This window comes from Pholcus phalangioides, unplaced genomic scaffold (genome assembly GCF_987345545.1).
Source record: "Pholcus phalangioides strain wild (caught in Gottingen) unplaced genomic scaffold, Ppha-v1.0 ptg000017l_1, whole genome shotgun sequence".
Taxonomy (NCBI): domain Eukaryota; kingdom Metazoa; phylum Arthropoda; class Arachnida; order Araneae; family Pholcidae; genus Pholcus; species Pholcus phalangioides.
The window spans coordinates 46207300-46220454 of NW_028301610.1; the positions used below are offsets into that span (position 1 = coordinate 46207300).

The 13155-nt window shown below is 37.1% G+C and overlaps 1 protein-coding gene across 1 annotated transcript in view; it reads left to right on the forward strand.

The window, feature by feature from the left end:
- Window positions 1–13155, forward strand: part of LOC149073516 (neuropeptides capa receptor-like) — a 42679-nt gene that overhangs the window by 25251 nt on the left and 4273 nt on the right. Inside the window, exons 3-4 of the mRNA XM_089246580.1 lie at window positions 9752–10282; window positions 11612–11746. Of these exons, the coding sequence (XP_089102706.1) occupies window positions 9752–10282; window positions 11612–11746 (666 nt within the window). The remainder of the gene's footprint in view (window positions 1–9751; window positions 10283–11611; window positions 11747–13155) is intronic.

A 13155-nucleotide genomic window follows, 5' to 3' on the forward strand; every position in this document is an offset into this window, starting at 1 on the left:
TTTTTTAGACTTCCCATAACATACAGGTAAGATTCAGATGTTAACACTGAAGTAACTGTCGTACGAAATCCAATCCAGATGAGTCGCTACAAAAGTTTATATCAAATCGAATTGGTATAAAAGTGTATCGAAAGAATATACAGTTGGAAAAAAAGTAATGGCTAGCGCATACGTCGGACCCGAATCTTATTGATCATGCTTTTGGGTGCCTTAGTCAGTCGCCTTACAGGATACCAGACTCCTACTGGAATCCTTCAGGAAATCAGATTAGCTATCTAAGAGGGGGAATATGAGATAATTTAATGGACAGTTCCATCAACAGCTAAGAAGACAATACTGTATTTCAGTCCATCAATCGTAATGACTATTTCTTTCAGGCAATAGGGGAGGGGGGTAACTTTTATTTTACCAATTTACCAAGCGATAGTTCATGAGTTCAAATAGCCGAATTCCTTGGGTATTTCTTTTAGACATGAAAGATGCGGATAGCATTCGATACAGTTTCAATGTGTAAATAAAAACAGCAAAAGAGAGAGAGAGAGAGAGAGAGAAATGAGAACACTTTGGCTTAAGGCCGGGATTACACTATAAAAGTTTTATAAAAGTTCGTTTATAAAACCTGAAACATGCAACCAATAGGCGGATCAGTTAAGTTTGCTCGAATGTAACAGATGTGTTTATTGGTTAAATTTTTCAAGTTTTATAAAAGAATTTTTGTCAAAGTTTTACAGTGTAATACCAGCCTAAGACCTACTTTTTTGGGACGTTTCAAGAAAATACGTCAAAAAACTTTGCTTAAGCTCCTTAGCAAACCTACAAAAATAAAGGCGAGTTTTCATAAAATATTTGTCGTGTTTATGTTTATGCTAAGGGAAATTGTGCGAATATAGGGGAATACAAGGGAAATATCCAAAATGCATTCCATCACAAAGTGTAAAAACATCCATATTTCGCGAAATATATTAGGTATACAAGCACTCATTTAAGCTTTCACAATCTTATTTCGCTCTTAACCCATTAACGCCAGTTGGTAAGAAAATTTGCCATTCGAAATTTTAATTTTTTTTCTTTGCCAATAAATGGTGGAAGAGTAGTTGCACTCAGTATTTTTGTCTTTCAAAAAAATCAAAGTTGGCTTTAATGGGTTAACAATGGAAACTATACTTATAAAGGTTCTTAAAAATCATACTTTCAATTTGTCTTTATAAATGATTGTTGACACATTTACCAATCTCATACATGATTCGATCGTTAATATAGGTTGACCTTATCTTAATCATAACTAGACGGCATTGACCAAGTAGGGCTAAATTTCCCATTTGCATGAACATCCGACTAAAAATAGAAATACGAAGGTTTTTAACAGCTGGCTGATGCGAAGGTATATTTAGGAAAAAGAGAAAATTCAACTGCCCTTGTGGGCAATCGAACCCACGTCCTTTCAGTGAACCAGCCAGCTGTTAAAAACCTTCGTGTGGAAAGCGGAGAGTGACATTATCCTCGGATAAAATTCGAAATGCCTGCCAGGTTCGTAAGTACGTAACTCGAACTTTATCCCACGAAGAAGGAAACAGGGAACCATTTTTTTGATTGATGTAGCCCACAGAGTAATAATACTTATATTATATTTATATCTTAAGTCTATGATGTAGCCCTAGCATCTTTCTAGTTACCCACTCGTTGTGATTTACGCTGACATTGGCGTTCAACAGGCTAAGTATTTATGTTACCGTCTTCCTTTAAAACGTCATTTTGGAAAAAAATATCGATTTTTTAATTTTTTTAAAATTTTTTTATGAAAGCTTTATTTTTTGTTATTCCAAAACGGGCCTTGTTTCCTTTATAAGACGCATAGAACTGAAGTTACGTTCGATTTAGGGTCGAGTTTTCACATACAAGTGAATCGTGAACAAAAAACTTTGAACGCGTTTTACAAAGGATGCTATTTTTGACATTTTACTTGAATTTGAAACATGATTTCTAAATATCTAATGATTGTATGATTACAAAGTTTTAATATGATATTTTGCCATGTATTGTTAATGTTTTGCACTAAAATCTAACGTCTATTAAACACATTTGTTAATTACATTGTTTTATACACGATAGGTAGAATGAAGTTTACAAAAATTCACGTCATTAAATCAACAGATTTGGGTATAACTTATGAGCATACCGCATAATCCTTTAAAATTTAATACCACAAATCTGCATCATTACTAGCTAAATCTTACTGTGAAAAAAAACAAAACATTTCATTCATAGAATTTTTTGCAAGCGTGTTTCGGATATTACATGACTTTTGCTTAAAATTTGACATAAACATGAGATTTTGATCAAAAATGACATAGATAGTGCAAAATTTGTTGTTGCTTTCACCATTTTGAGACACTTTCTATCAAAAAATTCTATTAAAGTTCACTCCAGTACCATTTTATAGAAAAGTGACAAGAAAGGTAGTCAAATACCTCAAAGGATTATAATTAGGTTTGTGCAATCAACATTTTTTTACTCATTTAAAACCACATCATTGTAAAAGAATAAATATTTTCGATTTAAATCTTCCATTTAAGAACAAAAATTTGGCCTGATTTCAAATTTAATTGCAATCTAACTCCACATTCTTACACGCATGCATATTATTCCGTTTAAATTTGAAAATATCAATGATAAAGAAAATTTTTAGAGGAAGGAACAACAAACGATTTTTATCCACATTTATCAACGACTACAAACAAACTAACCACAAGTCCATGCTAATTAATATTTTTGCTTGTTTGTTCCAGGAAGGCGACGACGCAATAAATTCTCCTTTAAAAATGCCATTTATTTGAAAAGGAGTATTTTAAAAAAAAATTAACGATTAAGATTTTCGTTTCTACTAAATAAAAATGACACGAAATTTAATTACTATTTCGTCAACGGGGTTTGAAGATATTTAATATTTCTACCAATAAATTGAACTGTCAAAAATTCAGAGAATGATTGGAAAGAAAGAGCGCGAGAGAGAGGATTAAGATTCCTATTGGGAATCTTAATAATATCATTGCTACAGTTTTCTAAATGAAAAACAGGAAAAAAGTTTAAAAAAAATGTGGAATTTTAGCATAAGAATTAGTAACGGGAGAGGATATTTCTTCCCGATTGCATTGTGATGAAATATTATTGGATGTTCGTGAAATTTCTTCCTTTTATTAGGCAGAGAAAAAAATTATTTCTTAGAAATTGAATATAAAAATTTGCTGAGACATTATTGATTGAAATCTTTGTTGGTTTTTGCCACTTTTTGAAGACCTTAAATTTTGTGAAACTTCGTAAAATGCGACAAAGATTGAGAATTTCAATCGCTGATGGTTCAGCGAATTTTCATCCAATTGTTAGGGGCAATATTTTTTACATTATAATTGAGAAATGTGTATTTTTTTTGTTTCTGTTATTTTTGGTTGATAAGATAATGGGGTATCAAAGAAAACTTAAAAGGTAAGTCAAACGTACAAAATTTAATTTCTTTCAATTTTAGTGTTTTTCGCTCCGTTATTAAATGAAAAGCATTTACGGCTATCAGACATAAATTTGGAGTAGGAATTCGATTTTTAGTTCCATTTTACAAGAAAATGCACGAAACAAATGTTGATGAAAATGCATAAAAATCCCTCGAAATCAGAAAAAAGTTATTGGATAGACTACGGCTATGAATTAGCCGCACAAGAGCTAAAAACGAACTTTTAAATCTATATGAAAAAAAATTTCGAAACTGTGTGTGACATTTTTACAATTGACATTTGCACAAAAATTTAATCTTGGTGTTTTCGCCATATTAATCATTTTGGAAGGGGATTCAACTCTCACAGAATAATTTTGCTCTCTATCTGCCGATCATTTTTCATAGTTTCCTTAAATTTTGTAATGATAAAAATAGAATTTTTGTATTCTTCTCGAACGCTTCTGGTGAAAAAAATCCGTCAATATTTCATTAATTTATTTATTTGAAAAGATAATGCAACAGGTTGAAACCCAATTACAATTTGCAGTACAAATAAAAATTAGCACGACTGCAATAAATCATAAAAATGCACAAAATACGTATAAAGTAACAAAAAATTTACCAGTTAATAATTAGCGTCAATAATCAATCAAAAACTTACGTCAATTATTTACGTCAGCAATCCGTCAATAATCCGTCAGTAATTTATGTCAATTAAAATACATTTATTTGCAGAAAAAAACATAAGGTATTGACCATTGTTATACCCAAAAAAAGTCATTTGTTGCATTGATGAATTTGCTTCCAGCCGGAAACGCTATCAAAGTAATTTGCGAGACAAAATAATCTGGTGTTTCAGTGTCAGCCTAAATACGGACGCAATTAAAATTTATCAGCTAACACTGAGCACATAATTTCACTTTATCCTCCGGTGTAGTAAATTGCTGTCCGTACGTAAATGCCGGAAGTAGAGCTTCCAACAACTTCCTTATTGAACAACCAACACGTCAATTGGAAAGCCGGAGAAGAGAGATATCGATGTTCTCTATCTTCCTTGCTGCCGTATCCCAAGAAAAGAGATTCCCCACACAGAAAACCATTAGATCCATAATTTTCTCGTGTCGTTTTTATGCCGAGAGTATCCAATACAGGTATCCCTCACTTTAAGCGGTTTCGCTTTACTCGATTTCACTATAACGCGATTTTGAACAGTTAATTTTAGAAATTGCGAACCGCAAAATTTGGTTTGCAGTTGGATTTTATCCAAGGGTGATGTCATTCTCCACTATCCATACGAAGGTTTTCAACAGCTGGTTGATGCGAAGATGAATTTAGGAAATTTTTGTGAACTTTGACCAGAGTTAAATCCGACAGTCCCGTTCAGAGCACACGACCTCTAAGGAAAGATGGAGATTCGTTGCTTTTGTAGTCTAGTGGTCATTCACCCGGCAAATGAGAGGACGTCGGTTCGATTTCCCGCAATGGCAGTTGAATTTTCTTTCTTTCCTAAATTCATCTTGGCATCAGCCAGCTGTTGAAAATATTCGTATAGTTAGATTTTAATCCTAAAATTGGACTTGTGCAAATTTTTAGGATTAAAATATAACTACGAAGGTTTTCAACAGTGGAGTGCCGAGATATATGACATACCGCATATACTCGTGTCTAAGCCGAGTTTACTTGTTCAGAAAATCTTTCATTTTGCAAAGATCAGCTTATACACGGGTCATCAGCTTATCACGTAGTAATGAGGATCATGGCACAATTCTAATGATGACTATAGAACCACCGGGAAACCTAAGGCAGACAATTGTATAAACATAGCCCTAAGTAGGATTGCTAGCTCGGCGTCTGATTGACAAAAACAAACTCACATGGCTTTATGGCTGGAACGAGTAATTTATGAGTATATACACGGGTGTGTTTTTGAGGAAAAATATTCAGCCCAAATTTTACCCCGCTCCGCCTTACCCTATAACGAAGTGCACTAATTCTGGCCCGCCAAGCGGGGTCAACCAACACCAGCTGTCTCAAAACCAGCAGTAATAGACAGCAGCTGGTGTTTGGTTCATCTCAGCCCACGAAAACAAACCCACGTTTCAGCATCATGGGGGAAAAAGGGGTTGCCCTCTATCCTAGCGATACACTGAGACTCCTACCAATCGGACACAATTTATGATAACTGCTATGGAAGGTCTCTCTCTCTCTCTCTCTCTCTCACCAATCCTGTTGAAATTTATCGAGAGAAAAAGAACACCACAAGCATGCAAATGTGACCTGGGGAAGAAGAAGACACCGTATGCAAATCTGAGTCGCAGTGAATAAAAGGCGCGGACGCCATCCCTGTGAAGTTATTCCAGCGTGCAACCGTTCTAACAGTTATAACGTACGGGATAATGGCGCACTTTAGTAATACCGAGTTCAGGTCTTTTATTCATTGTGACGTAGATTTGAATACGGTTTCTTCTTTCTCAGGATAGATTTACATGCATGGTGTTCTTTTTTCTCTCGATAAATTTCAACAGGAATGCCGTTTTAACGTTTGCGGAGAGGGCGTTTCGAAACGTGCTGGCGCGTTTGCGTTTCATGTTAGACCATGCATTCTTCCATGACAACTGTTTGTATTGGTGTGTACTATCACCTATTAAAGTTTTTCCCATCTTTTGTGACTCACCCTGTATGTTACTGCCAAAGCCGGAAGTGCGGCCAATGCGTGACGGGGCCACTTTGTGGATTGGCCAAGAGTTGCCAAGCCGAATTGCAGAAATGATTCGGACTTTCGCCGGCCATTTCACGAAGCGGCCGGAGATCCCTGGCCAAAGCTCGATGTGCTGATGTAAGACGGCCCGGTAGGAGCCAAAAATTTATTTTTTTAATCGCCAATTTGTGATACATGTTTATATATAGCGGCTGTATTTAGCTCCATGAGACGAGAGGAAAAAAAAGGGAAATTTGTGAGAAAAACGATAAAGATAATTATGCAAACACAGTTTTTTCTTTCTGCCAAATTTTGGAGAAAAAAATTAATACCGCATGTGGTTTGATGGGTTGCCATAACTAACGTGGACAACGAGGATCCGGGTTCGAACCCCACAGTGGTGGTCGGCTGAAGTTGGTTTTCTGTGGTTCCCAACTTCAAGGCGCAAATGCGAGCCGATCTCCCCGTTAAAAAGTCTCGCCACAGAGAGCAACAGTCCTACAACGGTAAATCATTCAACCATAACACTTCACTCATAGTTAGTAAAACTGGGGGCAGATGACAGCACTACACATAACAAGCATTACACACAAACAAACTTTACGGTAGGTTGCACTACACGTACACGCACATTCCCGTATGTACCGATTCGTTGGGGGGTTCCGCGGGGGGGGATGCATGTGTGGTGTAACAGTAGTAGGTAGGGGCTCGGGGATCCATGATGTTCTTAAGTCAGCCACCTCGTTGGGCAATTTGCCTGTTGTGGCGTTGTATTTGTATTTGTATAATTATCACAAAAAAACGCCAATTTGACGATGATCCCGAATCATGTCTTTTGTTATCGGACTTTGGCTAGAGATCACCGGCCACTTCGCGAAATGGTCGGCCCCGTTGCCAATTAGCCAATTTCGAGCTTTGGCAGTAACATATACATATGTGGGGATATTTTTTTGTAAATGAATATACACTAAAAAATAGAAAATATGCATTTTAAAACAAATCTGCTTTTTTTGCATGGGGATTTTTTTAACGCAAATTTTCTCCTTTTTGGTGCAAATTTTAGAGGTTTCAACCTTTTCAGGAAGTTAGTGCATATTTTCGGTTTTTATATATATTTTGGCACTTTAAGTGCATATTTTGACAATTTAAGTGCATATTTTGACAATTTAAGTGCATATTTGCATAGTTTGAGAGCATATTTCGCCACTTTTTAGTACAAATATTCCGAATTCCGAACTCTAGTTATCAGCCCATCATATCAGGCTCTTCAAGAAAGGAAACATCCACACTCACACTACAATCAATATAAAGTAGCGAAGACAGAAGCAAAAAGTATTACTCAAATTTATTCAAATAGCCTAAATTGACGAGATTTATTGACATAAGTTTGAATAAAATTAATTCATTCAAAAAATTTTATTTTGCTGCTGGAAGTTAGGTTTACTTTTTCTTATTGTTCTGAAGAAAATCCCTATCTTACCCTCGTTAAATTTTACTCATTTTACGCGATTCCGTGTGTTACGCGAATTATTTTGTTTAACCAATCAATCGCGTAAAGCGAGGGCCGCCTGTACTACGACAAAAATCATCAATATTTTTTGATATTAAGTGCTTCACAACATTCAATAACATTGCATTCTCTTCATCGCTAACAGAAAGACAGAGAGAGAGAGAGAGAAAGTGAGTCAAGTATATTTCCCTAATTGTCAAATCGATTGTCAACTCTCCGAACGGAGGCAAAGAGAATGTTTATTCAACAACTCGTTAAACTGAAATAGATGACCCATCCTCTCCATCTGTTGTCACCTCTTTGTTAATGCAACGAAAAAGAATGTCCTTGCTCTACTACGAATCCCGGAATCTTGGACGTTCACCTCAATGAAATGCTATTTCTTCAACCAAATGGAATTTTCTATCATTACCAAAAAAAATGTTTTTTTCCGTAATTGATATTTAATTATGTCAATGAATTTCAAGGTGGTAATGAAAAATTAATGAAAGTTTGTTAAATATATTATTAGATTGACAAATATTCATTGTGTTTATACCTTCCCGTTGATAGAATTCAGTTGCTTTCGCCCCGGGTTCTCCAACCTGGGGTAGACCTAATCAGGGATGGTTAAAAGAAAACCCCAATAAGTGTAAAACTAAAAGTAAAACCCAAAAGGGGACAGAAGCAAACGTCAAGGCACAATGTAAAAAGTTCTACGCAAGCTTTCTATGCATTTCTAGAGCAGCTTCTTACGTATTTTTAGAGATACGTCATCTCTTACGTATTACTCGAAATACGCGGTCTTCTTACCAAGGGATACGCATAACCTTGGCGCATTTTTAGGGATTTGCAAGACCTCTACGCATTTCTATGGATTTTCACGCGTCCTGCGTATTTATAAGATTTCAATTGCTCTTCACACATTTATATGGGTACGCAACCTACTCTTAAGCATTTCTGGGATAGACAAGCTTTACTCATAGCTTCCATGCATTTCCAAGAATTTAGACGGCGCCGACGTATGTCTAAGTATTTGAACGCTTCTTACGCATTCCTAAGGCTGCGGTTATAGTAGAGCGAAGAGATAAGCTGTACGAGAATTGCAACTAAGAAGAAAAAATTCATAGAGGTAGAGGAAGAGACGTCCGTGCATAGTAAAAGAGGAAGAACATAGAGGAAATGACCGGAGGGGTTCGGAAATGTAAGGGTGTGATGATGATGATGCTTCTGCCGAAGAGAGAGAGAGAGAGAGAGAGAGGGAAAAAAAGGAGAGAAACGAACCAATCGGCAGATAGCGAAAATCAGCACTTCGAGGAGAAAACAAACATCGTTGTTCGAATCTCGGACCTCTCGTTGTGAGTGCTTCTTTCTCTTAATCTCGGGTATGTGCGGTTTTGAACAAAACAATAGAATTGTTTTTGTCGGTAGTTTTCATTATGCTCTTCCGTACCTCGTAATCGTTTCACTATGAGTTCGGCCTAAGTATTTGAACGCTCTTACGCATTTCTAAGTATTTGAACGCTTCTTACGCACTTCTAAGGATGAAATTGCTTTTCACGCATTCTATGGGTAAGCCACCAACTTTAATGCATGTCTAAAATACATAAACGTCCTACGCTTCTCAAAAGGCGTGCACGCAGCTTACGCATTTCTAGGGTTAACCAAGCTTCCTACTATTCATCCTAATAAGGCATAAGCACGTATTCTACACATTTCTTGCGATTCACACACTTTCTGCGTATTTCTAGAGGTTCACATCACATACGACTTTGTTACTGTACACAAGTTTCCCACACCCTAGGGATCCATATCTCTGGGGATAGCAAGCTTTCTGCACATTTTTAGGAATGGAAAATCTTCTACGCACTACAGATTCACACGCCTTCTACGCATTCCTGAGGATGAACAATGCTCTTAAACATTTTTAAAAAGTACTTGAAGCATGAAACATTGTAAATGTCTGTTTTAATCGAACAACACGTTAATCAGAGCCATCGACCAAATTGCTTTTTTGTTTTGATTCCATGGTATGACACGGCTCGAATGTCTCTAGTTATGGTAATCGTTTTATTTTCAGGTCTGCCAAATGATTTGACTGTGTATTGGCGCCAGTACCCTTACATGTTTGGCCCTGTGATTTGCTCATTGAGGGCATTGGTTTCGGAAATGACTAACAACGCATCGGTACTTACGATAGTAGCTTTCACCATCGAGAGATGGTTGGCGATTTGCTACCCTCTACAGAAGAAGAAGATGTCAAATCTGTCTAGAGTGGTGAAGATTATCGCCATGTTATGGGTGATAGCTTTCTCAAGTGCTATACCATTCGCAATCTTCACAAGAATCCGATACATCGACTTCCCACCGGGATCTGGGAAAAACATAGAAGAGTCGGCATTTTGCGCCATGACCGCCGAAAACAATCACCACAACATGCCACTGCTGTTATTCTCGTCTTTCGTGTTCTTCGTCATTCCGCTACTTTTCATTGCTTTCCTGTACTGCCTCATCGGATTGAAACTAAGAAAGGCTCGCATGTCCAGACTGGCATCAGAGTCATATCAAGGAAACAGTAGGCAACATTCGAAGAAAGTTTTGAAGATATTAGGTTAGTAAGAATAATGTATTGGTGATAATTTCATTGTATGAAATGCATTTGTATGTAGCGATGCATAAACAGGGTATTTTACCATATCTCTCGGTCCCAGATTTTTGCTTGTATAAATCAAACTGTTAATCATAATGTAACGAAATTCACCACTGACGTATCATGGTGTATGAAAAACATGATGACATCACAGCAATTGTTGAAAGTAGTAGCCTTTAAGCATCGATGCATGCCTTCACACGCTCTTATATGTTGCAGAAAGCACCCGCCCCCAATACATCAGGAGTAACAGTAACAATCTCCCACTTAATGCTGCCTTGCTGTTCAATGATAGTCAATAGCTTATTGCAATAAATTTCCTCTTTGCTCCACAGCATAGTATGTTCCATGGGAAATCCGGTGAGGTAAGGCCTGATCTCGATGACTAAATATGGAAAAGACAAATCTCTAATGAAGGGCATAATTTGCTTCATGCTGGTGTCGGAAGTGTATCAAGTGGTGGCGATGCTGCTAAAAACGGCCAATATAAAGTTATTCGTTATTCATTTGCTTTATAAACTCTTGAAATATTCCCTGTTAGACTTCGGCATTCACTGTTGTGCCAGAAAAGATAGAACTAACAATATTTTCATAAATTGAACCTGAGTTTTTTCATCATGAATAATTGTTAAATGCATGGTGTAAGATGGATATTCTGATAATCCATGGTCTCACGTAGATGGAACCATGATCTAGCAAAAAACCACGTGAAGACAAGAATCACCGTTCGAAAAGTCTATCGAAACAACCCAAGGACTATCGTGAAACTGTAAGACCGCATTTGGTATAGGCACATATGTGCAGGTGTGAATTGATATACTGATGGTGACCGTTTCCACATTTGCCGCAATGCCACCACATTTTTCACATACCATGATACGTCCGTAACGAATTCCATCACATTATGATTAATAGGTTTGATTTTTATAAGTAAGAATCTAGAGCGAGTGAAATATCCTGCAGAAAACAACGGTGGGGCGTCAAATGGCACCCGAGGTAGCGATACAGTGCAGACATTTCTCAAGATAGATGAATGTGAAAGAGGATGATTGCTCTCAGAAATAGAGCATTTCCTTCATCTTCAGCTATAGACAATGGCATCTGCATCCTTAATGACCGTCTGAATGACTTAAATGCTCAGTCTGATTAGAGTTCATACTATTAAACGTAGATTTATTACCGAATTTCTCTCTTGGATATGGCTAGAAGCGTTTCAGAGAGATTTATCTCTAACTAGTATATCTATTATATAATCTTATATTGTATAGCGCTATTGTATTCTGTTTCCAGTGTCGGTGGTGGTGGCATTCTTCGTTTGCTGGGCACCATTTCATGCTCAAAGGCTGATGTTTGTATACCTCGATGAAGAAGATTGGGAAGATGCTACTCTAAGAGATGTCAATGAGAAACTCTATTACGTTGCTGGTATGTCTCGTATTAAGTAATGAATCTCATGTTCTATATGTGGGGAGACACACACCACATATACACAGAACATAGCATATATAGTAATTTATTTATTTTTTCTTTGTGGCAACACAACAGAAATCAAAAAGTCAAAGCCGTCCGGCTCTATGCTGTTGTTTACATTTGTTCAACACATGTATGCACACATGTCCCTGCTCTCCTCTAAATCTTGGTTCATTGTACTTTGTTAATATTGTAAATAAATAATTGTTATGTTGCTCAATTAAACGTTTCGTATATTATAGTTTATATTTTAAAACCAGCTCCCTTTAACTATAATATATACTCTACCTACTTTTTTTTTTACCGCATACCAACTCCAGTCTTATATCGCCATATGGCAATTTCCAACTAGTGGAGTTGGGTGGAAAATGAAGGCGCCATCTATCGGTGGTCGCCCCAGGCTCGATCGGTAAAGAATATATATATATACTACCTGGCAATGAAAGATAATTTTCATCATGGAATACTAGGAAATTCGAAGCACGGACCAACATGTTCTAAGCATGTGATCTTTATTTTGGAATCTTAGAAAATGAATAACAAGTGAGTAAGACATCACCACAATGTGTTATAGATCCAGCTAACGTTGATATTGGATGAGAGAGAGAGAGAGCTTTGCTGATCACACACATTTAGTATATAAACGATATTCTGCAATTTGTCCCATTCGATATGGGGCCGTTCGAGTATTACGTCAGCAAATTTTTAGCCATTTCTGACCCCCTACCCACCCTTTTCAGCAAGATTTCGTCAGCTCTGCTCCTACCTCCAAACGCATATTGGTGGGATCAGAGACGTATGCGGGGGGAAGGGGGGAAACGAGCCCCCCCCCAGACGATCAAAAATTTATTTTTTTAATGCAAAAAATATTTAAAAAATTAAAATTTCGAAAAAAATGAAATATCGTTATACGTCATTATAATCAATTTGTTAATTTCAATGCTATTTGAAGGCAAAGAACTCAAAATTTCTTTTTACGAAATACATTGCGACCTACCCTTGCGTTATACGGTAAACCATTGGTCCGCGGACCAAATGTGAACCCGGGGGTTATGATGTGGCCCCTGAAACCAAATTTTGTAAAAATGAACTAAACGACATATTTTTTTACAGATCCCCGTGTCACGATTCCAGACCATTTAAGCGGCCCGTGGCACATTTTCAGATCACTTAAGTGAGCTGCGGCAGTTCCAGAACATTTAAGCGATCCGTGCACATTTGGAGATCCCTTGAGTGACATGTGGCACATAGTTTTAGAGCACAGTGCGGTTCTACATCACTCAAGTTACCCGCGGCACACTCCCAGATTACTTAAGTGGTCCGCGACATAATCACGGATCACTTGTATGACGCGCGGCACAGGT